Source organism: Arvicanthis niloticus, chromosome 12 (assembly GCF_011762505.2).
Source record: "Arvicanthis niloticus isolate mArvNil1 chromosome 12, mArvNil1.pat.X, whole genome shotgun sequence".
NCBI lineage: Eukaryota > Metazoa > Chordata > Mammalia > Rodentia > Muridae > Arvicanthis > Arvicanthis niloticus.
This window is the reverse complement of record NC_047669.1, coordinates 41,317,559-41,344,952: the sequence shown is the minus strand read 5'-3', so window position 1 is coordinate 41,344,952 and position 27,394 is coordinate 41,317,559. Positions and strand designations below refer to the sequence as shown.

Here is a 27,394-nt window from a genome sequence, read left to right as displayed (position 1 = left end):
TGTATTGAAAGTCCTGGCACCCAGATTGCAAGCAAGTGTGCTCAGCGTAAAATACATTTATTCAAACACTTTAGACACAATGCATGGCTCTTAATAAAGAACAGTGGAAGCATTGTTGAATTCTGGTTGCTCAGACACTAGTCAGGGACCAATTTGTAAGCAGTCTTTTCTGGGGATGGCATCTTCTGCTACTATGGTAACTCTTTTAGTCATGCCAGGATAACTTTTTGAAAAAAAAATTTTTTTTTTGTGCACTCGAAATATTTTTGAGGTTTAACTTATAGACGTATGTTTCTTTTCATTGCTTTATTGTTTTTCTCTTGAAAATAAATCATTAATGGGTATGCATGTTCTCACGTGCAAGAGTTCCCTGGTACACTCCTTTTGTCCTATGGTCTGACTTAAATTTAGGAAGAGTGGCAGAGATATAATTTGCTCCTTTCGGGAATTTTACCTCTATGCACAGAAGTGTGGCTTTGATAACTCCAAGCCATATGGAAGATAGAAGAATACTATTACCTGTCAGCAGCACTCTGAATCTGTACTATTTGGTTTTAAGTGAGAAGCACTGAGTAACAGTTCCTAGAGAAAATGGGAAATCTTTTATTCTATCAGCAGCCCTCTGCTTCTCGATCTCCGAAAGCAACTGCTGAAAGGCGCTTATATGCAACCACGAAAAACAATTTATAGTGGCAAAACACTTTTAAGCCACCTGTATATATTTCGGGGTTCAGTCTGAGTATAGGCACATCCAAAGCAAAAACTAAAATGAATTTAAGCGAGTGTAGGGTATGGTCAAATCTCAATCCCACAAAAGCCTTTCTGAATCCTTGTTTTTACTATCCAAGCTTGTCTTTTTCACTCGTAGGTGTGCCCTCTAAACTCTGTGGCCTTCCTAAACGTTTGGGTACAGCCTAGCTCGGGAACTGACTCATCAGCATTCCTATGGCAAAGCGTAGGCGCCCAATAGTGAGTGAATGAATGAATGTGTAGAAAGAAGGCGGGAAAGGGGTTCGTTTTTTTCCATGTGTGGAAAATGTGACTGACTTGCTGACTACGATAGCCACAAATCAACAAGCACCAAACCGTTTTGGACAGATGCCCACTCGCACCAGACTCTCAAAGCAAGCCCAGCCTGGCAGACTACGCCCCGCCCACCGAAGAGAGGACAAAAAAATGCTCGCTGTCCCGAAAACCGGAAGTGCTGGTAATCCCGCGCGCATGCGTGTCCGCCTCGGCTCTCACTTCCTACACTCGGTCATCCAGTGAGGAAGCCGGGCCGCTCACCCGACGCAGCGGGGTCTTCGCCCGTCCCGCCCCTCACTCCGCTGCGCATGCGTTCTGGCTGGCTTGTTCGCCTTGAGGCGGGGCGCCAGGACTGGGTTTGGTTTTTTTTTTTTTTTTTCTTTTTTTCTTTTTTTTTCTTTTTGCTCCCGCCCCTGCGCTTCCCACCTGCCACGTACGGGCCCGCGGCTCTCGCTAGGCTTGTTGGGTGTGTGCGATTGGCCGGGTCGGCGCAGCCTGCAGCTCGGTGGGGCTCGGCGGACGGCGGCCGAGCGGACGGAGTCGGAAGCCTCTCTGTGACAGAGGACCCCGTGGCCTCGCGGCGGCCGGGTCAGCTGAGGCGGCGGCCTCCGCAAGCGGGTACGGTCGCCGGAGTGCCGAGTGCGGCCGCTCTCCGAGGAGGTCGGGGTTGCCCCGGAGGGCCGGAGAGCTTCTGGAACCTTCCAGCGCCGGGCGGGAGGGTGGGGCTGGGGACGGTGGGAAGGGGCTGCGAGTGAAGGCGCGGGGCGGGGGCAGGCCGCCGACTCGGAGGCCCTGCGTGGGGGAAGGGCGGCCGGGAGCGGGAGGGGGAGGGGAGCACCGGCCTAGGCTGGCGGGCGTTTGGCCCCGCTGGTACCCCATTCCTATTCCCTCCGGCCCCAGAGAGTAGAGGGAGCCTGGGGGGCGGGGGTACCTCTTACCCGAGGTAGAGAAAGGGGGATTGAGGAAGCCTGGGGTGTTTGCTTGACGCCTCACCCTCCAGAGCGGCTTGCAAGGTGGAGAGCGGGTGACTCATTGAAGGCAGAGAAAGGGGGCTTGAGGAGGCCCGAAGCGTTTGTGCCTGATCCTCCGGGAGTGGCTTGGACCCGGAGTTAAGAAGTAGATTGAGGTCACAAAAAGGAATCCCATTCGGTCGTACACGAATGAGGCCCTAACCGGTTTTGCTGATTACAGTTCCCAACTTTTGTAAGTCGGTGCCTCTAGGCACCGTAGGAAGAATGGTAGATAACTTAATCTCAAAGATTATACAAATTTAGCTGTTAACTCTCCCTTCTCATGTGAAGAAAGTACACCGTGGAGAAGAACAACATGAGCTCATGTAGCTGCCAGTGTAAATGGTTACTATTCTTGCCATATACGCAGCATGTCATACAGTTCTCGAGATCACTTAGAGTTTTAGAATGATCAGGGTTCTTAGAAAGAAAGAAAGAAAAAAAGAAAGAAAGAAACTGGAAAAGGAAAATGAGTCAGTTGGTGGTGTGCATCCAGGAGTAAGAGGCAGGTGGATTTCTAAGTTCGAGGCCAGCCTGGTCTAGAGTGAGTTCCAGGACAGCCAAGGCTACCCAGAGAAACCCTGTCTTGAGGAGGTGGGGGACAAGAAAAGAAAGAAGGAAGAAAGAAACTGCTTAGAGGGTGTGTGCTTTAGAAGGTTCTGAAAGAGGGCCTACTCTCAGGTTAAGCAACAGGTGCCTGAGGCTTGACTGTAGGACTTACCTCCTAGTGTATGGGACAGGCTTTATGCCCTTGGACACATCAGTTTATCCCAGTTACCATTACATTCTAGGTTGAGTCACTTCTGGACTTAGGATGTGGTAAAACAGCAACAAGATAAATCAGAAAATGTATAGTGATCTCACCAGCAGTTCTAGGAACTAGTTTATGTTAGTCTGTACCCTGTTAGAGAAAGGCAGGGTCAGAGTTGACAACTGTGGATGAGGTTTTCTCTTGGGACAGGAAATAACTGTGGTGCCTGACATCACTACACAAATGGACAACTTTTAGCTAAGATTGCAGGGAAGAAACTAGAAGTGAATCTGGGCCACCCATGGCAGATGTTAAGGATATGTAATGCTAGCTTTTAGGTCCGTTAAAGCTGAGTGCTTCCCATCCCATCAGAGGGCGTATTACCAAGTACATTTGTACTGGAACTTTGTCTTACTGGGGAGTGTATCTTGATATGAGGTGCCCCTTTTGGCCAGGGAAAGAAGGTACTGTGAGATGGGTCAGGAACTGACAGTGTTCCAGTTTTCTAAGCACTGGTCCTTAATCTACATTGATGGCTTATATGGCCTATAGATAGAGGGAAGTAAATGCAGATTTATTGTAAGATCCTCATTCCTGTCAGGCTATCAATGAAAGCATGAGATATTTACCATCTTTCTAAACTTACTGTCATTGAGAGCCTGGGATATAGATGTTATGTAAATATTTTCTAAAGGTAGAGAACAAATTGGGCCAATAATAAAAGAGTTGATTCTATAGAGGTGTCAGGTCATCACAGTCATGAGAAGTGCATTGTGAGAGTGATTAAACAAACAAACAAAAAACCCCAACTGTGCTCCTTACATTAAGATAACTATGGCATCCAGATTGTGGACCATAGTTCACTTTGTTCTGCTTTGACCTTGTAGTAGTCTGTTTAGGTTTCGTTTCATTAAAGAGGTACTGATAAAAGTGTAATTTTCCCATAGTATGGTGAAGGGCTGTATTCATTTGAGGGATAGTTATATGCAAAGACTGGAGCATTTATGTGAGGAATATTGGGAGATTTATATTTGATAATCATGACATAAGCTAGGATTCATTAAAAACTATCCAAGTTGAATAGTTTGGTGATTTGGTGAGGGATTTTTCACATTAAAGCGGGGGGGGGGGGGGGCGGGTTATGGAGGTTCAGTAAGTTTTAGAGAAGGAAACAGAAAGCTGGCAGTAGTGAAAGTTCAAGATTGAAAGCAAATTGGCCTGTAGGAGGTTTAGGACAGCTTAAATGGCTCTCATTGGTCATTTACTTGGAACAGGTAAAAAGAGTTGATGGTAGGAACATTCTGTGTCGATAGATAAACGTGGTCAGGAATTACTTGGCCCTGCAGAAAACAAATATTAACCCATCATTTGATCCTAAATATGCACTTTTACAGTAGTAATTTGAATTACTAAAGGCCTTAGTGTTCAGAATTTAAGATTATAAATACATAGGACAATCATATTGAATAACCTGAAATTAATAAGAGGAAAATAAAACCCAAGAGGGGAAAATTCTTAGCAAAACTAGTATTAAATAACTACTTCTATCATTTAAAAAAATTTTTTTAATGTGGTATCAGGTATTTATCAAACCCAAAGCCTTATGCATGCCAAGCAAGCACTGTACCACTGATCAATGTCCTTTTTTAGAGTCTGGTAGCCTGGACTGATCTTGAACTTGTTTTGTAGCTGAGGCTGCTCATCTTATACTTAGTTCTTTTCTTTTTAAAATAAAGACTGCACGCCTGGGGAGATGGCTCAGCAGTACTACTTTTGAAGAGGACCCGAGTTCAGTTTTTATATCAGAGGTCTCACAACCACCCATGGCTCCAGCTCCTGGTGATCCAACTCCCTGGCCTCCTAGGACACCTGTACACAGAAATAAAATAAATCCTAAAAAAATAAAGAAGAAAGTGCAGTCTTATACACATCCATTTTGATTGGAGATTAAATGTGGGTTGACTGGTTAATGGAGTTGTGTAGCTTGATCATGGATAGTTGTTCGAAAGCCCAGGAGAATATTACTCATTTGTCCTTTCTCTTTGAGTTTCTAAAATAGGAAATTAGAAAAAGTACTCATGAGATGTTATTTAGGAAAAAATAGTAGAAAAATTTCATGTTCATACATGCCTCCTCTCCCAGGTTAACATTAGAGTTACAAGTTAACAATTTTGTAGCCATTGTCCATTTGAATAACTTATGTACAAGGCCTCTTCTGCAATCTAGAGCGATAACAAACAAAACAGGAACTTCCTATAGTGGAGAGGACAGTTAAAAATAAAGTCACATAGTGTTTAGGGCTTTGAAGAAAAATAAAACAGGCCAAGAAGACAGTGATGGGGTGCATTTTAAGTTAGATTGTTAGGAAAAACCTCTAGAAGATAGATAATCAGCAATCTGGTTCCAATGAGGGGGTGTGAAAGACTTCAGGGCAAAGGACATAGTAAACTCGAAGCCTTCAGTTGGGAGGTCATCTTAAACTGGTGTAGCAGATGTGAGTAAGGCAAAGAAGTAGAAAATGCCAGAGGTTAGGTCATTTTTACATTTTTCTATGGGAATTCGTTGGAAGGTTCTAAGCATATGACATTAGATTTTACTTAAGAACAAACTTCTGGTTTGTTGAAGATTCAGTGAAAGTAGATAGATGTAAATAAGCAGATCACTTGAGACATTTTGTAATAGATCAAAGTGGTGAACTGGATTAAATTGATGGTACTGAAGATAGCAAATTGGATGGATTACCAAAATACTTTCAAGATGGTGATAACAACCAAGTTTGCTGCCACTTTAGATGTAGGGTGTGAGAAAAGGGAAGCAGCAAGGCCTTCTTGAAGAAAAGAGTTGCCACTAGCAGAAATGAAAACCTTAGGAGAGGCAACTTTGGGGTAGAAGTCAGGAATTTATTTTTAGACAGATGGTATTGGTATTGTCAGTTAAGTAGTTGAGTATATGAATAAAATAATATAATACATAATAATAGAAATTACATTAGTAATAAAATGCTTCCAGACCATTTATGTGTCAACGACAGGCACTTTTTTTAAGGAGCACAATTTCTTAACATTCTAATAGTTTGGCTTTTATCAGTTTTTTCCTCTAGAGTTGTATATATAGAGCATCCTGGAGTCCACAATGAACGGACAGTTGGACCTAAGTGGGAAGCTGATTATCAAAGCTCAACTTGGGGAAGATATCCGACGAATTCCCATTCATAATGAAGACATTACTTATGATGAATTAGTGCTAATGATGCAGCGAGTATTCAGAGGAAAACTTCTGAGTAATGATGAAGTTACAATAAAGTATAAGGATGAAGGTAAGATGATTTTTAAGGTCTTAAATACTGTACTTGTTCTTTCACCTACCCCATTCCCCCCAGTGGACTAATACTCCATTCCCCCAACCATTTTATTTTATTTACTATTTGTATAGTTCATACAATTCCTTTGTATGTTAAAAATGTATTTTAGTAGAAGGGAGTGTCTGACATTTTCACATGTATTTTTCAAATACTTTTCTTCTGCTCAGATCTCCACATGTATGTTCATGAAGGGATTCTCATACTATATATATTGGATGGAAAAATTATTTCTTTACAAATTGTGGTGGTTTGAATATGCTTGGCTCAGGGAGTGGCACTATTAGGTGTGGCCTTGTTGGAATGGGTGTATCACTGTGGGCATGGGCTTAAGACCCTCACCCTAGCTGTCGAAGTCAGCTCCTATACCATGCCTGCCTAGATGCTGCCATGTTCCTGCCTTGATGCTAATGGACTGAACCTCTGAACCTGTAAGCCAGCCCTAATTAAATATTGTTCTTATAAGAGTTGCCGTAGTTATGGTGTCTGTTCACAGCAGTAAAACCCTAAGACACCAAACAAATATAGGAAAGCTGGCTTAAAAGGCAGACGTCTCTCTGCATTTCTTTATTCCTTTTCTCTTCTTCCTTTAGCAGGTTCTATGTAGTCCAAGACTGACAATGGAACTTGAGGTTAACTACACCTAGCTAATTGTCTATTTTAATGCAGGAGTTATCGGTGTTCATTATGCTGATATGCATTGTCAATTTATTGTATTCAGTGCTCTGGGGCTCATTTGACCACAACTATTTTTTAGAGATATATTTTGCTTAACAAATATTTCATCAAACATAGTAGAATTACAGTTGCATTTCCTGATTTTCTTTTTATTACTAACAACTGCTTTTCTCGGAGGACTGGCTTTAAATCATGATGGTTGCTATTATAGAAACCTTACGTTCTCAGTGATTCAACATGCAGGAAAATCAAGACAAGTATCCTGTGGCGTACCCAGAGCATGAACATCCAGCATTCAGACGAATACTTTGAAGAGATGTTCCTTGGCTAGGGTTTGAGATGTTGGCTATCTGTACATACAGCATTGGTCAGAGCCTGGACATGTGGCTTTGCTGAGCTGCAGATAGAAATGGTTCATCCCTTGGCACCTATTTTGGACAACTTACAACGGGTGATCAGCTAAGTTGATCACCTACCAATGTGTCTAAATACTCCTTTTCTGTTGACATGATCTGAAGTTAGCCAGACTAATTTTTGAGAGTCACTCATGCTCTTCCTACTTGAGCAATCTCATCTGTTTATAAATACATAGTTTTTTTCTTTTTTTCTTTACATTTTATTTACATTTCAGATGCCATCCCCTTTCCCCATTTCCCTTCCCTAGAAAACCCCTATCCCATGCCCCCTTTTCCTTTTTGCTTTTATACATTTTTTTTTTGAATGTTAATCAAAGGCTTTATAAGTTTGGTAATTCTCCATCAGAAGTGTAACCCAATACCCAACCTAGATATATGAACTATCTTTGACTGGTGGAGACCCGTGAACATCTGCCTCCATGCCCCCCTCTCTTTTTCATCACCTAGCTTCTTCTGTCCTTCATCTTCTCCTCTCCTTACTCCATCTCTTCCTCTTGGTACTCCTTCCCCCTTAGCTCCTCCTACATATCACCCTTCCTGTTAAAATAAAACTTTTTTCTCAAAATACATAAATACATAGTTTTAACTCTGTACTGTTCTGATGTATTCCTTAGTTAAGTCAATTTCTTCTTATTCTTTAGTCCTCTGTTACTGTTCAGACTTCATCCCCTTCCCAGTCTGCCTCCCAACCCCTCTCCATCCCATACCCCACCATCATGTCGCCTGTCTCCAAGAGGATGTTCTACCCCCGCCCCTACTCCACCAGGCCTCCCCACTCCCTGGGGCCTCAAGTCTCTGGAGGGTTAGGTGCATCACTGAGTCCAGACCAGTCAGTCCTCTGCTGTATATGTGTCTGGGGCCTTATACCAGCTAGTGTATGCTGCCTTGTTGGTGGCTCAGAGTCTGAGAGATCTCAGGCGTATGGGTTAGTTGAGACTGCTCATCTTCCTACGGGGCTGCCCTCCTCCTCAACTTCTTCCAGCTTTTCCCCAATTCCACCATTGGGGTCCCTGGCTTTTGTCTATAGGTTGGGTACTAGTATCTGCATCTGACTCTATCAGCTGCTTGTTGGGCCTCTCAGAGGGTAGCCATGCTAGGCTCCTGTCTGCAAGCATAGCACAGCACAGCATCAGTAATAGTGTCAGGACCCTGAATCTCCCCTTGAGCTGGATCCCAATTTGGGCCTGTCACTGGACCTCCTTTCTCTCCTGCTCTCCATTTTTGTCCTTGCAGTTCCTCAGACAAGAACTGGGTCAGAGCTTTTGACTATGGGATGGCAACCCCACCTCTTCACTTGATCTCCTGTCCCTCCATTGGAGGTAGAATCTACAAGTGTCCCTACCCCTACTGTAGAGCACTTCATCCAAGGTCTCTCCCTTTGAGTCCCGAGAGTCTCTCACCTCTCAGGTACATTCTAGAGGGTTCCCCCCACCTCTACCTTCAGAGGTTGTCTGTTTCCATTCTTTTTTCTGGCCCTCAGGGCTTCAGTCCTGTTCTCCTACCCTCCATCCCTGACCCCAATACCTGATCATGCTCCTTTTTTTCCCTCCTCTTTCCTACTCAGGTGCCCTTCCTCTCTCCCCACTCCTGTGATTGCTTTCAAGTGGGATTGAAGCATCCTCACTTGGGTACTTCAGGTTCTTGAATCCTATGGGTTGTGTCCTGGGTATTCTGTACTTTTTTGGCTAATATCCACTTATTAGTGAGTACATACCGTGCATGTCCTTTTGGGTCTGAGTCACCTCACTCAGGATGATATTTTCTAGTTTTATCCATTTGCCTGGAAAACTCATGAGTGTATCTCTTTATATTTCTTTCCTCCATCCATCCATCCACTCACACTAATTTCTTTCTATCCATCCATCCATCATCTTCCCACTTACCCACTTACCTTTCTTTCTTTCCTCCATCCATCCATTATTCATCCATCCATCCATCCATCCATCCATCCATTCATCTATTTTTACTGGGCTGGGGACCAGATCTTCTAGGCAAGCACTTTACTTCTGAACCAGAACTCAAAATTTTAAAAATCTTTTTAACTCGAGACACTCTATTCTTGCCTCACACTTAGCACATCTCAAAACTGACCTTATGCCTGGCATTCTCTTTTCTCCCTTTCATATAGGGGAAGTGTTAGCAAACTGTGAAGGCTCAGAAAATTATTACTGTAGCTTTGCATCTCACAGAAGACCTCTGTCATGCTACTGTCATTTTTGACAACTTTAAAATGTAAAAGACATAGTTCATTATTCTACAAAAACAAGAGAGGTGTGGTTGGGTGTGGTTTGTGGCTCCCACTTTAAGGTATCTTATTGAAATCTGTCCTCTATATACATATTGTATTTTCTTCCTTTCTCCCTCTCTCCTTCCCTGTTTTTCCTTCCCTCCTTTTTTGTGGTATTTTTTTTTTTTAAAAATTGTCTAATTTGTTCAGATTGTTGTTTCATAGTCTGTTGGCAGCTACCTAAGATGGCAACTTAGTTAACATTCCAACAGAGGTACTCATTCTGTGTCTTAGTTAAAAGGTTTCCATTGCTGTGCACAGACACCGTGACCACAGCAACTCTTAGAAACGACAACATGTAATTGGGGCTGGCTTACAGTTCAGAGGTTTAGTCCATTATCTCCATGGTAGGAAATATGCACATGGTGGCATGCAGCCAGACATGGTCCTGTAGAAGGAGCTGAAAGTTCTACATTTTGATCTGCAGGCAGCAGAAGGAGACTGTTCTATACTGGGCGTAGCTTGATCATATGAGACCGCAAAGCTTGACCCCATGGTGACACACTTCCTTCACTAAGGCCACATCTAATAGTGGCCTTATGGACCAAGCATTCAGACATATGAGTGTATTGGGGAGGGGGGCATATCTATTCAAACTACCACATTTTGTTACTGTTATGGGATTTAAGAAAAGAAAAAAGACTAAGACTGCTTACAGAAAGTTTCACTATTTTTGCATCAGTATGTTATTTTCTTTAAAATGTGTGTGTTTATGAGCAGAATCCCTGAGAATTGAGCATTATTAACCATGCATGCTATACATATGTATACGTGTATGGGTCTACTTATAAAGTTCTAAAAATAATTAACAAAGTACCTAGTTATGCCTGGCTTTTGGCATGTTTTGTTTAAAATAACATGTCTGAACAAGTTTTAAAATTGGTTTAGTTAGTCTCACCCAGTTTTGTGAGACATAGTTAACTGTCTCTTCTGACTGGTTTCCCCTAACCCCATATCACCCCATATCATTCTTTAGCTTTGTGAATGTGTTTGAAACATTCAGTTGATACTCTAATTACAATATTTTTATTCTTAGGATCCTAAGGGATCTCAGTCTTCAGCATGCATTATTTTTTATATATTTATATAAGACTATGTATTAACTGGAAAAAATTTAGGGTTTCATTTTCAGCATGATCGGTGATCTAAAAGATTTCACTGTGGTTTACTAAAGCAGTCCTATAAACCCTTTTGCAGCTCTATGTCACTAATTTATGTAACTCTCCCTCAATTTGTGTTAGTGTATTTTATTAAAAATAAGGATTTGAACTATGGAAATCCTTGTTTTCATGCTTGATACATTTTATCAAGCGTTATACAATGGTAAGACTTTTTTCAGCCTAATATAGTAATTTATGATATTATTACATCTCTTAGGACTAAAAGTTAATGTGTATGATACATTTTCAAGACAGGGTTTCTCTGTGCAACCTCATCTCTATAGACCAGGCTGTCTTCAACTCAGAGAATCACTTGCCTCTGCCCTCCTGTTACGATTAAAGCCGTGTGCTACTACCATGCCCTGCTTAACTTTGGCTACATTTTCTCATGAACACATGATAAATATTTATAAGAATAGTAGATAAAGTTGATTTAGTATTTCCAAAAAAAAATCTTTGCTGATACTTGATTCTTATGGGAGATTCTGCTCTGTAATTTACATTTTTTATATAACTTAGTTTATTACTGATGAGAATCTAAATTTATTTTTCTTTTGATTTTCAGATGGAGATCTTATAACAATTTTTGATAGTTCTGACCTTTCCTTTGCAATTCAGTGTAGTAGAATACTGAAACTGACATTATTTGGTGAGTGGCAAACTTTAAAATACATTTTATTTTTTTTAGACCTAAATGCTTATTAGATATGAATTTTTTATAATAAATTGTTTTTATTTGCCTTAGCTTTTTACTTTTAATGGCTCAGAGTTACATAATACTTTAAAATATTTGCATTCAGGTGAGGCTTTGAATTACTTGAAACTTTATGTATTAGTAGAAGTTTAATTCAGGTAGAATTAAAGATTATTTTGGTTTTGAGATGAGATGTAACTTAGGAATCTCTAGTAAGAATATTATAGTTTTAAATTGTAATATCAGAATTTTGACTTTGTTAGGTTATTAATGTTTGGGAATATTAATATGTTGTATATTTTTTGTTACCCCAAATAGTAATGCCTTATATGTCAGATTTAGAAGTAATTATAGGGTTCAAACTACCTCTGAGGTCTCTAAGAACTTACAATTATCCTCCTCTATATTATGGTTTTTTGTTTTTGTTTTTTTAAGAGCTTAGCATTTAAGTCTGCTACTTTGGGTATTATTTTTTAGGGAGTAAAAAGCTGACAATGATGGGTCTTGGATCTAGTTCCAGGCTAGCCAGGGCTTCATTTAAGACCCTATCTCTGAGGGGGATAAAAAAGGAAGTAGGGAATTTAGCATCCACTGTGTATCTTGTTTGATTTTTTTTTTCTTTTTTTTTACTTTTTAAAAGTATGTATTTTAATGCTTTTAAATTTCAACATTGTAAAAATACTATTAGGTCATAGGGAGATGATGGCCTAGTTGTAAGGTTGCTGCAGTACATACAACCTGAGTTCTGATCCATAAACACTCATGGGAAAAGCTGGGCATGAGGACATGTCTAACTCCAGCTCTGAAGTAGAAAGAAATGGGCAGATCCAGGGCCTTCAGCCAGCTGGTGCAGAGCGGCTTCAGTGAGAGTCCTGATTCCAAAAGTAAGGTTAAAAGCCATACAGGAAAACTCTCAGCATCAACCTTCTGCCATGGGAGCAGTCACCAGCATGCATACTCCACACACATAAGCAAGTTAAAATAAGTGGATGAAAGTAAAACTACTTTTGATTCTGTTGTTTATTTTTACTTAATGTGTGTTATTTAAAGGCAGATTATTCTAGTCTCATCTCCTAAGTTTAAACAAATTAATGCTTCTGTTTTAGTTAATGGCCAGCCAAGACCCCTTGAATCAAGTCAGGTGAAATATCTTCGTCGAGAACTGATAGAACTTCGAAATAAAGTGAATCACTTACTGGACAGCTTAGAGCCACCTGGAGAACCAGGACCTTCCACTAGTATTCCTGAAAACGGTAAACTGAGTTTATTTTATTTTATCCTAATGAATTCTTTTATCATTTTTGTGGGGAAAGGATTGTTTATTTTGTAGGAATAAGATGGCATCCTTAATAGCTAGCTTTATTTTCCTTGCTTTTGCTTTTGTACATGTCAGCATTTCCACAACTGTCAAGATTACTGTAAACCTGCATCAAAGTACTTGGACTGAATCATAGACCTATGGGAGGACAGGGCCTGGAATCCCATATTTAAAGTACTCTCTAGGGCTGGGGAAGTAACTCAGTGGGAGAGTGCTTGCCTGACATATGCAGTACTCTGTATTCAGTCCCCAGTACTGAATAATAATAAATGTGCAGGCGGGTGCATAAGGAGTACATTTGTGATGATTTCTTTAGTTTGTCTCAGTCCATACAGTAGGCTAGTTTTCAAACACTTTTGATTCATGAATTGTTATTAGTGTGATAATTAATGAACCTTAGGAATTGATTTTTTGTAGTAAAAACTAAGTTTCAAATGCAAAATACTTTTAGATTGTTACTTTAAAATAGTATATTAAAGTTTATTTTAAACACAATTTTTAATATGCATAAGACTTTATTTACTGGTGACATGTACTATTTATAAGTAATAAAGATAATGTAAGGCTTATTGACATTGGAAGCTGATATAGTATAGGCACCAAAATGTATATTAAAATATGGACCAAAATTAAAAGCATTTCATAGGTTGAAAGTATATGTGAAATTAAAAGCATATTTCATAGGTTGAAAGTATATGTGTATGTATGTATATATGTGTGTGTGTGTGTTTCAAAACCAACTATTCAACTTTTGTTTAAACTATTTCACGTAAAAATGATTTTATAAATGGCTGCTCATGATTTTCAAATGTTTAAAACTATACAAGTTTTAAATGTTTAAAATACAAACTGGCAACTTTAAGAATCAAGCTAGCTACATGTAAGAACCATGAGAATTTCTGTGGAAAAATGTCATGTATAACTTCTTGAAAGCCTTAGACTCAGATATTCTAATTTTTTGCTCCTACATAATTTTGAAAGTTGCCTTTTCTTTATTTTTTTTTTCCCTCTCCCTCTCCATTTCCTTCATTCCTCTGTGCTTGTGCTTGTTTGTGTCCTCAGTCTCTTCCTTTGAGTATCAGGCTCAGGGTGTTATTTATATGTGCTACTGAATTGTAGACACTTTACTTTTTAAAATGTGGTTAGGTTTTAATTTATTTCATATCTTTTCTTTTAACCATTTGGAATTACATTGATGGTAAATTCTAAATAAATACTTGCCGATGAATTAGTAATTTTAGTCTTACCTCTATTTCGGATTATGGTAAAACTTACTGAAATACTTTACTATCTTAGACACTTTTATAATGAAGACTTATTTATATATTACAGATTAAAGCAGTTTGCTTATTCTGAATTTTGCCCTTGTTTGTTTTTGTGTATATACTTGCATATGGGTGGATGTACATACAAGTGTAGCATGTGTGAGCATGTGCATTTAGAGGTCAGAAGACACCCTTCATTCTTCATGTGCCTTCCACCTATTGTTTTATGACAGGGTCTCTAAATGGCCTGGGACTTCCCCAAGTAGGCTAGTCTAGCTTTGTCTCTGCCTCCCATCTTGCTATTGCTGGAACTATAGGAAGGTATTACCTAGCTAGCTTTTTATGTGAATTCTGGAGGTTAAAAACTCAGGTCCTGGGGCACGTTCATTATTTTATTCCTTTCTGCTCTTTGACGCTGCCGAGGAAGCATCGCTGAAGGCTCTCATGACCCTGCCGTCACGTCTAAGTCAGAGTCTCCCAAGGAGCCAGGACAGCTGCGGAAGCTCTTCATCGGAGGCCTGAGCTGCGAAACAACTGATGAGACTCTGAGGAACCATTTTGAGCAATGGGGAACACTAACCGACTGTGTGGTAATGAGAGATCCAACCACCAAGAGATCCAGGGGCTTTGGGTTTGTCACCTACGCCACTGTGGAGGAAGTGGATGCTGCCATGAATGCAAGACCACACAAGGTAGATGGAAGAGTTGTGGAACCTAAGAGAGCTGTGTCAAGAGAAGATTCTCAGAGACCAGGTGCCCACTTAACTGTGAAAAAGATCTTTGTTGGTGGTATTAAAGAAGACACTGAAGAACATCACCTACGAGATTATTTTGAGCAGTATGGGAAAATTGAAGTGATAGCAATTATGACTGACAGAGACAGTGGAAAAAAGAGAGGCTTTGCTTTTGTCACCTTTGATGACCATGACTCTGTAGATAAGATTGTTATTCAGAAATACCATACTGTGAATGGCCACAACTGTGAAGTAAGAAAGGCTCTGTCAAAGCAAGAGATGGCTAGTGCTTCATCTAGCCCGAGAAGTCCAAGTGCTTCCGGAAACTTTGGTGGTGGTCGTGGTGGCAGCCATGATGGTGGTGAATATGGTGGCAGTGGGGATGGCTATAATGGATTTGGCAGTGATGGAAGCAATTTTGGAGGTGGTCGAAGCTACAATGATTTTGGCAATTACAACAATCAGTCTTCAAATTTTGGACCGATGAAGGGAGGAAACTTTGGAAGCAGGAGCTCTGGCCCTTATGGTGGCGGAGGCCAGTGCTTTACTAAACCACGAAACCAAGGTGGCTGTGGCAGTTCCAGCAGTAGCTATGGCTGTGGCAGGAGGTTCTAATTACAGCCAAGAAACAAAGCTTAGCAGGAGAGGAGAGCTAGAGAAGTGACAGGGAAGCTACAGGTTACAACAGATTTGTGAATTCAGCTAAGCACAGTGGTGGCAGGGCCTAGCTGCTACAAAGAAGACATGTTTTAGACAATACTCACGTGTGGGGGCAAAAACTCCAGGATTTTATTTGTGACTAATTGTATAACAGGTTATTTTAGTTTCTGTTCTGTGGAAAGTGTAAAGCATTCCAACAAAAGGTTTTACTGTAGACCTTTTTCATCCATCCTATTGATTGCTTAAATGTAATAGTCTGGTCATGACACTGAATAAATGTATTTCTTTTTAAGAAAAAACAAAAAACTCAGATCCTCTTGAATACAAAGCAAGTCATGACCATGATGTCTTTTCAAGCAATAAAACAAGTAACTAAGACACAAGGACATAGTACAAATGCCTCTTATCAAAGTAGACCCAACACTAATAAATCCAAGTTCACTTATAAAAATTACCTTAAGTCAGGATCATGCCTGTTTATACTTTGTCACCTTGTATATTATTTTGAAACAAATTCCAAATTTATTTTTTCTACAAGTATTTTAATAACTAATAAGTAGTACATATTTAAGATAAGAGCAGAATTGTGTTATTTTACTGATGATTAATAATTTTGGCTGTCTTGGTTTGTTAATAGAGGAATAGACAAAACATAAGAGTTGAGATCCTAAATTTAGGCAAGATTTATAGTGTTTTACAAAATAAAACACTCATTATTATAACTGCTTCTTGGGTGTCTTACGTGTATGTGTAGGTCATTGGGGTATGGGCTAGGTAAATAGCTCAGTTGATAAAGTACTTGCTGTAGGGTCTGTGTTTAGTTCCCAGAACCCATGTGAAAAATGCCTGGTATGATGGTATGTGTCTGTAATCCCAGCACTGTAGAGATGGAAACAGGCAGTGACCTGGGGCTATCAGTGGTCAGCCAGTGATATAGCTTGCTTGGTGAGCTCCAGGCCTTTGAGAGACCCTCTCAGTAAGCAAACTGGACAGCTTTTGAGAAATGTCACTGGAGATTGTCTTCTGATCTCTGTGCACACAGGTGAACACACACAAACATACACACTGAATGAGTTAGGGTTAGTGCTGTGAGGAAACACCATGACCAAAAGCAACTGAGGTGGAAAGGAGTTCTGAAAAGACTTACATATCCTGAATCATAGTCCACTGATAGAATCCAAGGCAGGAACTCAGACCAGGCAAGAATCTGGAAGCAAGAGCTGATGTAAATGGCATGGAGTGCTGCTCACTAGTTTACTGCTTATGGATTGCCCAGGACCACCAGCCTAGGGGTGGTCCCACCTGCACAAACCACTAATAAAGAAAATGCCTTAGAGGCTGCCCTACAGCCTGATCTATAAGGAGGCAGTTTCTCAATTGATGACTGTAGCTTGTGTCAAGTTGACACAAAAACTAGCCAGCTCAGGGCTCCATAAAAGTAACATGTAAAATGATTGTGATTGTTAAGGAGATTTTTTAATAATAATAATAATAACTAATAATAATGTTTTACTTTCTCCTTTTTGAGATAGTCTTGCTGTATAGCTGGCCTAGAACTCTTGATCCTCTTGTTGTAGCCTCTTGATTGCTAGGATTATTGGCACTCAATTTAATCCAGTAATTCTAAAAGGGGCAGTGGTAAGAGACAATAATTCTTTTGGAAAAACTGTTCTTTTTACTAATTTTCCCTGAAGCATATACACAGTCTATATTCACAAAGTCCTGACAGTATTTATATACATGTGTATTTTCTTATCTTTTTTTATGCCTTTTTGGGTATAGATAAAATAAACTTGTTTACTCCTTTATTACAGATACTGTGGATGGTAGGGAAGAAAAGCCTGCTGCTTCTGATTCTTCTGGGAAACAGTCTACTCAGGTTATGGCAGCAAGTATGTCAGCTTTTGATCCTCTGAAAAACCAAGATGAAATCAATAAAAATGTCATGTCAGCATTTGGATTAACAGATGACCAGGTTTCAGGTAAGTCAGTTCCTTTTTCCCTCTCATCTTTTATCTCTCCCTTTTTTGAATATGGTAAAATATTATGTCTTAAGGGTTCAGCCAATTATTTTTTACATATTTAAGTTTCTATAAAACAGGAAAATTCATGATTTCAGAACCCCCAAGGAGATTTGTTTAGTCTTTAGCATGCTTTTTACCTTTAAAGGAACCACTGTTTTCTTCAGGTAAATTTTATTAAAAGAAGTATTTTCAGATTTTTTTTTTTTAAATCAGAACTTTTATCAAAAATTTTAAAAGTTCAGTTTTTTTTTTTTTTGTAAATTGCGTTTGATATATCTTGCTATTTCTTCTAATTTTAGGAAATTGAAAATTAAACAGATTTCTGATTAGTTGCTTTTATATGAATAAGTTTTTAGCTATAAAGCAGTACTTTAAATTATTTGAATTTTTTATCTCTTTCTTTTGCTTAAAAATTTTTGTCACCATTTTGTCACCATTGTACCTGTTTTTCTTAGTGGGGCAGGGGGATCCTAATCATACACATGTTGCTGCAGAGTGCTTCATGTTTTTATTGGCTGCTTTCCAATATTACAATATGTGTCTTATTTTCTCGTTTCTACCTGTCTTGCAGGTTTTCATTGTAAAGTAAGCATTTTCATTAGTGTATCTTGCTGACTTGTAATTTTTGATGTTTTGTTTTGTTTTTTTCTAAGAGCTTTGTTATTGCCCTTCCAGCAGGTTCTTAGTCTTTATGGACTTAAATTACTTAAATTACCAGGGGAGAGTAGCTGGTATCTCTGGGTTGTTTTTTGTTGTTGGTGGTGTTTTGTTGTTTTGTTTTTATTTTCAGCAGTAGATGCTGCCTCCTCCTCCTTTGTCTCCTTTTTCTTCCTTCTTTCTTTCTTTCTCTCTCTCTCTCTCTTTCTTTCTTTTTTTTTTTCCTGAGACCCCTTGGATTTACCCCATTACATAAACAGATAAGTGGCTAAGGATTTGGGCAGAGTTTATAATTATTTTAGTCCAAGTAATTAGGTCTTCAATGACAAGGAGATTCATCCTCCATTTCCAGCTCCTTGTCTAACCATGAAATTGTTAATATGATGGTTTTCTACTATTGGAGCTACTAACAAGTCTTGAAATTCTTAGTTCACTGTATTTCTACAGGGGTAAACTCCCTTTTAGTTTCTCTGAGATTTGATTTACTAGTAGTTATTTTAAATAATTGTTTTCTTCTACTTTGTTCAAGTTTTTGCTACTATGGGAAGGGTTTGCCTGCACCATTTACTTTGCAAATTCTAACAATTTAAAATAGATAATTTATTTGATTTATTTATTTTGATTTTCTTGGAAACTTGTGGAGTTATTTACTGAAGAGAATTGTTAGATTTTGAGAAGACATTTGAATATATTACCTCTTCATGTGGATGTGTATACTTAGTTGTCATCTCATAGATAACAACCAGAGTATTTTTTTTTTTTAATTCTTGAGATGTGGTATGGTTAGGGAGGAAATAGCTACCACAGTAGTGTAGACGTGAAGAGAACGAAGTCTGAGAAAAACAGAGAAAACCACAGTAAAGAGCTACGTATAAGAGAGGAGAAGAGCCACACACAGAGTGTTTTTAGGATTAATAGTACAGTACCTTCTCTAGGAGGAAGTGTGTGTGTGTGTGTGTGTGTGTGTGTGTGTGTGTGTGTGTGTATACGTGTACAAGTTGTAAACCAGTCAGCTGTATATTTTAACCTGGTGATCAGCATTCCTGTTAACCATAACCTAGCATATATTCTCATTAGATCTTGACTGTTAGTGGACAAGCCATATCCCTGAAGTGATGGTATGTATGTCAGCTTTCTCTTGCAGTGACAAAATGCTTGAGAAAACTTAGGGTAGTGGTCTCAACCTATGGGTTATGGCCCTTTTGGAGGTTACATATCAGAGATCTTGCATATCAGAAATTTACATTATGATTTTTAACTAGAAAAATTACAGTTATGAAGTAGTAATGAAATAATTTTATGGTTGCGGGTCACCACAGCATGAGGAACTGTATTTAAGGATCATGCATTAGAAAGGTTGAGAATCACTGAATTAAGGGAAAGGGATGTATATTGGGTCATGGTCTCAGAAATCTCAGTTCATGATCCATTGGCCCCATTAGCTTGGGCCTGAAACAAAGCAAACATCTCAAGGGCTGCTTGTGTATAAAGGAAGGCTGTTTACTCTGTAGTGATCAGAAAGCAAATGAACAAGGAAGTGAAGGGGGGGCAGGCTACTGACAAGATGCATTCTTAAAGTGCATGCTCTCCAGAACCACTCCTCTTTTTTTCCTTTCATGTTGAGGACCGCACTAGTCCCACGTTGGGGCAGCCAAAAAATGTCTCGGCCTGAGCAAAATGTTGAGGCCCGGGCCGACCCACGTTTGGGCGGCCATTGTATCCGGGCCCAAGCTGCCGCTCCGGTCTTCAGGTGGGGGTTCAGCAAGAGCGAGGGTGACGGCAGATTCTACCTAATGTCTGAGATTCGTCTCTGATGATCCCTCTATAGTCTCTGATCTCCATCTATATTCTCTGATCTCTGGTTCTGTCTTCTATCGTCTCAATCCTGATCTGTTCTGTCTCTGCCTTTTATATGTCTCACTTCTAAGCCGCGCCTCTAAGTTACACCTTTAATCATGCCCTTAGGTCTTGTCTCTAACTCTGATCTCTATACTTCTAAGTATACTATTAAGTCACACACCTTTAATCTCACACACCTTTAATCTCAAGGTATCTAAACCAAGATTATCCGAGTGTTCTCAGCTGTTGTAGGCTATTGTAATTTAAATCTCATGTCAGGGTATATGGCTCAAGATGGCTGCAAAGCTGATAGCCGCTTTCTGCTAAAAGTCAGCCCCCAACACTTTCACCTTCTGGTAGCCCACCAGCTGTCAGCTCATCAGTGGGATAACCCAGTTATGGTGTCTGAGCATTCATTTCAAACATGTCTCAGTCATCAGCTTTAGTACCTGGACTTTGGTGACATTTTAGATTTAAACCATGGTATGTTCTGAGGACGTGCCACTGGAACAGCTAGAGACAGCTTTCAAGGAAAGACTGCTAATAATAGTGGTTAAATCAAGCTTTCTAAGTGGTAATTGCCTTTTGAAGACTTTGCTGTAAGCTTTGTTTAACTCATAACCCTTCCAAGTAACCTTGAGGTCAGAATTGGTATGCCTTTTACATAATTGAAGAGGCTGTGCCATAGAAAGAGATAGAGTACCGTGCCCAAAGTCAGTAGCCACTATTAGCTCTGGCAGTACAACCTAAGTAATTTAGCTCAAAAAAACTCTTTCATGTCACCCTTCTGTGTTGCTAAAGTAACTTGAAGCAGTAAGCCATGTGTTACCTTCAGTAACAGTTTGATTGACTACAGGTGTTAACTGGAGTCCTAGGCCTATCAAAAAAGAACAAGAGTATGGCCAAAGTTCTCGGAGTCTTAAGGAAAATGAAGCCTGTGTAGACATTTATACAAAGTAGAAATCAGTATGGCTTATTTAAATTAAAAAGTAAGCCGTAGATAAATTCACTAGGAATTAAAGTATTTACAAGTCAAAGGTTTATTAGAATTATAACTAAGTTTTAAAGAAGGTCATTTAAGTATGTGACTTTTGCAGATAATCATAGAGTGCAGTAATTATGATAAATGAAGTAGAGGCCAAAAAAATGATTAGATATCCTAAGAAATCCTGAAGTGGATCATTTTAACTAAAAGGAGAACATGTGAGAAGACTAGTGAGAAATGTTTGGATCTCTGAACATAACCAGGGAGATTAAATTGAGTTTAAAAAGTATAGACCTGCTTAAGAGAGCAGCACTGTTGTTGGTTGACTGTAGATAGGAGTTTTGATTTTGACATGGGGAGGTTAGGACTCAGGAATACAGCATTTCATACATTGTAGGGAAGGATTTCCAATTTTGACTTTGGATCCTAAAGACTGGAGCAAATGTGAAAATATGGAGCACATAAGCTTAGTGTGTTGTCAGTGACATGGTTGTTTCATGGTGATTTTATTTTTATTGTCATTAACCTAAAGTTTAAATTGTGCTTGTTAAGGAAAGACCTTGGACAGAGTAATTAACTGACTTTTCATAACCATCCAGGACCACCCAGTGCTCCTACAGAAGACCGTTCCGGAACTCCTGACAGCATTGCTTCTTCCTCCTCAGCAGCACACCCAGCAGCAGTTCAGCCACAGCAGCCTCCCTATACGGGAGCTCAGACACAAGCAGGTCAGATTGAAGGTAAAATAGTATTCGGAGCCATGTGTGGGAAGGGACATGTGCAGAAGTGTTTATTGAGGCATCATTGGTAATGGCAGTCCATTTACATAGGTAGGCTTACTGTCTACACAGATATAAAATAGTCTTATTTACTGACATGGTGTTTAGTATCATGGAACCAAATAATATACTGGGTATGTTTCTGATTATTGAAAGGAAGAAAAAGGGAGAAAATGAAAAATGTTTTAAGTTAATATAAACACAAGTGAAAGATTGGGGAAAAATTACTTTATAATCTTCCCTCCAAACACTATATTTTCTGTCACTTAAAAAGATTTATATAGAGATGATGAAGCATAATTTTAGGTAAATAATGTAGATTTGGGTCAGTGCATTTGAAGCTATTTTTTTTCCTCTTCAAATTATGTGTCCTTGGTAAGTAATTTAATCTCTGAGTTTTGATAATTTTTCCCTGATTAAAAAAGTGTGAAAATTGGACTAAATCAGCACTTTTAAACAATACCTCATTTATCCTGAATGAAATTGAAAGCTCAGTATTTAAAAGGGTTGGCATGCTTGAAGGATTTCAGATCAGCAAATGAGGAGCCTCACTGAAACACAGAAACTGCATCAGAGGACCATACTGATCTCTCTGGCAACCCTTGACATGGCTTTTTTTTTTTCTTCTTTTTTTCTGTTAACTACTTATACATGTTAGGACCTTTAAAACTGTCATGTTTTACTTTAAAACAGTAAACACCAAATGGTGCTCTAACAGTCTGTACCAAAGGATTGGTGATAGTCATAATCACAGTAAGTGAATCCATAGCACCTAAAGCAGCATTTACATTAAAACAAAACCTAACTACAGCTGTAGGCTGAAATGAGCTGTGACTGGAATCTTCTTGTCCTGTGGTGATACTTCCCATGCTTGTTCACTGAATTAATGTGAGTCACTGGGGACTAGCAGGTGCTATCCTATGTTAGAGTATGTATTCTTACCTTAAGTCTTTTCTCCACTATCTTTAGTCAGTCTTACTCTGCATCAGAAATACAAGAGCCAAAGCTAAAACAAACTAGAAGTGATGTGGATATTGGTTCAAATGGGAGGCTAATGTAGAGGACACGTGTTTGTCCCTTTTCTCTGATTACTTACCTGATGGCATATAGTGTGGACAGTGTACTTTATAGAATTTATAAAGTGGTAGCCATGAGAGTTATATCACTAAAAATACTGGCTGCCAGCTAACATACTTGGCAGTTTATCTGTAGCAGAGCAAGCAATCACCTTTAAGTTATTTATTCTTCTCTTCACAGACATTTAAGGAATAACAAAAATTATAATTATTATTCAATGTGTATTATTCAAATTGGGAGGGAATATAAAGGTATCTTAAAAGTATTTCTCTGCCAAGTTGAAACTTTCTCTTTTGTCTGTATTTTCTTTCATAGGTCAGATGTACCAACAGTACCAGCAGCAGGCTGGCTACAGTGCACAGCAGCCTCAGGCCCCTCCACAGCAGTACGGTGTGCAGTATTCAGGTGAGGAGGTGTTGAAAGAGAGTTAATTTTAAGTTCTTCCTCCTAAGTACTTGATTTATAATATTTGCATTATCGTAAGTGTTAAGTACTTATTAGGGCAAGCAATACTTATTTATATTTAAAAGTGATGTTTTATCAAATCAGCACTTTCTTTTTTAGTGAGCAAATACAACATAATTATAGAGATGATTCTACAATCTATAGTATAAAAATGTTTTACTATATTTTACAGTAACAATCTAACCTCTTAGATGACTTCAAATTGAGAAAAAAAATTAAAAGATTTTCTTCTGTGTCACTCATAATTTTAGAGTACTCTTACTATTTGTAGGTATATTGACAATTTCCTCACACATGCAGAAGCAAACTTAATAAAAACTAAATTGTTTTATTTGAGCCTGTTGAAAATATGCTAGAATTCCAAAAATAAAACATACAAATAAAATTACAGTTGAATTCAGACAACTAAGAGTATTTAGTGTTTTAACTGTGCTGAGGTGAAGTGGCACAGTTGTCATCTGACCCAGGGGATTTCAACACATAGCAAGTCTGCATCACTTGAGCCTTTTTGTAGCTGTTCCCATTTCCAGACACAGGGTATTTTGTTTTAGTATTACCATCTATATTATCTATATTATGAAGATTATCTATATTTAATATGATAAATTTCTTTGGTTTAGCTGTGGTTATAATTTAGGTACTTTTTCTAGTTACATCAGAGTTTCTGTCTACCATGTATAGTCAAAGATTAAAATAACTTCTATAAATTGGATCTTAACAAAATTCTATTTTGAGAGTTTTGTGTTGTTAACTAGAATATAAGAGTATAGATCAGCAGATTACAGATATATAGCTATAGATGGATAGCTATAGACTATAGCAGATGCAGCTGTAGTGTAAGTCTGCTACTGATAACACTTGCACCCTACATGTTTCTCAGTTGTCCTTGTTGCTGTTGCACTTTTTTTGCACTATACTGACAGAGTAGAGTGAGTAGTTGGAACAGTGAGAGAAGCAATGTGGCCCACAACACCTAAAATATTTACTATATGACCCTTTAAAGGAGGCTGAACTTTTCATCTTTTATTGGTTCAGACAGTTGCTGATTGTTGACCTAGACTACAAAATTTTGTCAGTACTAAAGTTTGGTATATTTTTACACATACAGTAATTTTTGGGGGATTGTTTTTGCTGTAGAATGATTTTATTTTATAGTTGTTAGTCCTAATTGTAAAAAACAAATGGAGTGAATTTAAAGGGAATGTCATTTTAGTGTGTTATCCTTTTAAGTAAAAAAAAGTATATGGTACAAATTATATAACATATAGAAACACTAGGCTGTGAGATCTGAAGAGATTAAGTGTCATTGTCTAATCTAGGAGATGCTCTCAACTCTCTTAGCTTCTTCCCCTGGGCCCTATTCCTATAGACTGGTTTGCCTGGAGGTAGGACTTAGGCTTTGGTAGTTTAAAGGCATCACAGGTCATGTAGCCACAGTGAGGACACCACTGCTCTTATTCTACTCACTTGTTTTATAACTGACTTTTCAGGGCATGCAGACATTCATAGAGGGGCTGAAACAGAATGTGTTTCTCTTGTCTTTATACCATTTTATATTCTCTAATCTAGACCAGAGTGGTCAATATTTTAGGCTTAGGTATAACTATTTAAAAATATCTATTACCTATTCTGTTGCAATTTGTGATACTCTTCACCTATCGTTACTCATTTTAGGAGTGTTGGGAGGGTGTAGGAATGGAGACAAATAAACATAATGAGAAATACTGCTTCATGATTAATGGCCCAGTAGACTGCTACTGAAATGGTATTGTAACTGCTGTTTCCTTTCCTGAGCAGTAATTAAGACTCTAAGTGCTTCCCAGATCAATTTTAAAAAGTTTAGATTTCAGTTGTAGGATGAAAAGATAGTTTTGTTGCTTTCCTCTCAAATGAGATAGTCATTTTCAATAAAAGGTATTCCCCAAAAACTTACAGTAAAAAGTTACACTTGAAAGTTTTTGTCAGGGCTGATGAGTTGGCTCAGAAGTTGAAAGCACTTGCTGTCTTCCAGAGTAACTGAGCTCAGATTTTAGAATCCATGGTGATGGCAGCTCACAGCCATCAGACATGTCCATGCTCTCTCTCTTCTGGCTTCCATGGGTAGGTACATACATACACACAATTTTAAGTTTAGCATAGAAGAGAGGACAAATTACCTGACATCCAAGATGTTACAAATTTATTTTAATTCAGTATGCAAGTACTACCATGTGTAAATTGCTTTAGCAAGTTGATACCTAAGCTTTCTCTGGGAAGTTTTAGTCAGGGTTTTCACTGAGTAAAATTTAGTGCTTTTCAAATTGCTTCTGTATTTCTGATCCTGCTAGTTCTATTTCCTTGATTTCAAGAGCTATGGAAATAGAGAACTAATTACTCTGCATGGAGACTTGCTAGTGGTTCTGGTTGGTCGTGACACTGACCAATCTCTGATTCTTATGGTTTGCCAGTTTTCCCTCTGACCTTTTCCAGTTTTGTTCATAAAGGTTTCTTTCATAAGTAAATTTTGAACCCAGGTTCAAGGTGAGTTCAGAATATACTCAAATTCATTCAATCCTTTTTTTTTTCTTCTAAATGCAGGGTTGTACATATTTTAATAATTGTCTTATGTATCTGGTATTTAATGCTGACAGGATTCCAGTCAATGGAGAGGTTTCATTGCAAGTAGCTGCAGGTGTGTTTCATAGTAGAGATAAAAGTTTTCAGTGAAGCAGATTTTATTTTTAATTCTATTCTAGTATATAATGAATATAGATGTTGATTATGTGGGCCAGTATGATATGATTTTTTGTTTATTATGCCATACTAAGTCAAAATTTGAGTTTTCAAGGCAAAAGTATCAGGTACCAAATATAAAAGATTTAAGAACTATAAACATGGTAGTCATTATTCCTAGATATTATAGTAAATAAACTTTAAAACAATTTATATGAAAAGAGTGTTTGTAGCACTGTTTCACTTATAAAGCACTTGTCTGTAATGTGATTTCATGTGGTACTGTTAAATAGGACTTCCCTTTAAACCAAATTAATGACTACTTTGCTTTTATGATTTTCGTCTTCCTAGAAAGCATAATTATTTCACCTATTAGAGCATTCATTCTAGGAATTTTGTGCAAATGGGAATTAGCTCAAGGGTTATTAGTTTCAAAGAAGTTGTAATGAAAAGACATGTTTTTAGTGACTTGAATTTTAGGCTGTAGACTTTAAAAATTGTCTAGAAAAATTTTGTAACTCCTTGGTTTTGAGATGTTTTCTGCTGGACTCACTATATAATTATTAATTAATTTATTAATTTTTTAATCAATTTTGGTCCATAGCAGTAAGACTAAATCTCTGGAAAACTTTCACCAAAAAAATCCAAAACATTTGTTATTTATTTTGCTTTTTTCAGCTAGTTATAACCAGCAGACTGGACCCCAACAGCCTCAGCAGTTCCAGGGATATGGCCAACAACCAACTTCCCAGGCACCGGCTCCTGCCTTTTCTGGCCAGCCACAACAACTGCCTGCTCAACCACCACAGCAGTACCAGGCGAGCACTTACCCTCCACAAACTTATACTGCCCAAACATCTCAACCTGCTAACTATACTGTTCCCCCTGGCTCTCAGCCTGGAATGGCTCCAAGCCAACCTGGTGCTTACCAACCAAGACCAGGTTTTACACCATCTCCTGCAAGTACCATGGCCCCTCCTTCCAGTGGGGCTAACCCTTATGCTCGTAACCGTCCTCTTTTGGTCAGGGCTATACATACCCAGCCTGGACCTGGTTATCGATAAGGAGGTTCAGCTACATTAATGATGGCTAGTTGCCTCCCAAAAGACTATATACAATACTATTTTGTTTCAATTTGTATTGTATTGAAGTTTAAAAATTTAAAAAGCAGAGCATTTTTTTATGATATCATTGTTGCTGTTAATTGAAAATATAATTTACTGGAATACAAACACAAAAAGACCAAAATGAATATTGTTTCCTCCCTGCTTAAAATTGTAGCCGCTTCCTAATTATTTTGGAACACTACTCTTACATGTGTGTAAAATGATTGGCTTTCTAGTTCCCAGAGAATATTGAAAAGCTAGGCTAAGGTATAGCTGTCATACTTGGCTATTTACTATTAACATGATGTACTAAACATAGAGCCCTTTGAGAAGATGACTAGACATTATGTATAAAATGTAACATTGATAGGCTAATAAAGGTGATTGAATCCA

General features: G+C 38.6%; 1 protein-coding gene across 8 annotated transcripts; it reads left to right on the top strand.

Moving 5' to 3' along the window:
* Positions 1 to 1,269: 1,269 nt before the first annotated feature.
* Tfg (trafficking from ER to golgi regulator) lies at positions 1,270 to 27,394 on the top strand. Of its 8 annotated transcripts, none has more exons than XM_076943021.1 (10): positions 1,270 to 1,644; positions 5,875 to 6,103; positions 11,252 to 11,335; positions 12,487 to 12,633; positions 14,387 to 15,262; positions 17,172 to 17,339; positions 21,462 to 21,590; positions 23,034 to 23,123; positions 25,814 to 25,854; positions 26,574 to 26,769. In XM_076943021.1, exons 2-9 carry the CDS (start codon positions 5,920 to 5,922, stop codon positions 25,846 to 25,848), a joined length of 1,713 nt encoding a protein of 570 aa, XP_076799136.1. In that variant the 5' UTR covers positions 1,270 to 1,644; positions 5,875 to 5,919; the 3' UTR covers positions 25,849 to 25,854; positions 26,574 to 26,769. The 8 variants fall into 8 exon arrangements, with proteins under 8 accessions (XP_076799136.1, XP_034370623.1, XP_034370622.1 ...); XM_034514732.2 differs by having other exon boundaries at positions 1,272 to 1,644; positions 21,462 to 21,602; XM_034514731.2 differs by lacking the exon at positions 25,814 to 25,854 and having other exon boundaries at positions 1,277 to 1,644; positions 26,574 to 27,394.

Bases quoted from the DNA above. Each gene is read 5' to 3' on its own strand.
- Tfg (XM_034514730.2), top strand. From the start codon at position 5,920: ATGAACGGACAGTTGGACCTAAGTGGGAAGCTGATTATCAAAGCTCAA. The intron at 15,263-17,171 runs GTGGCTGTGGCA...CCTTTATTACAG, and splicing joins TACTAAACCACGAAACCAAG to ATACTGTGGATGGTAGGGAA. The intron at 17,340-21,461 runs GTAAGTCAGTTC...ATAACCATCCAG, and splicing joins AACAGATGACCAGGTTTCAG to GACCACCCAGTGCTCCTACA.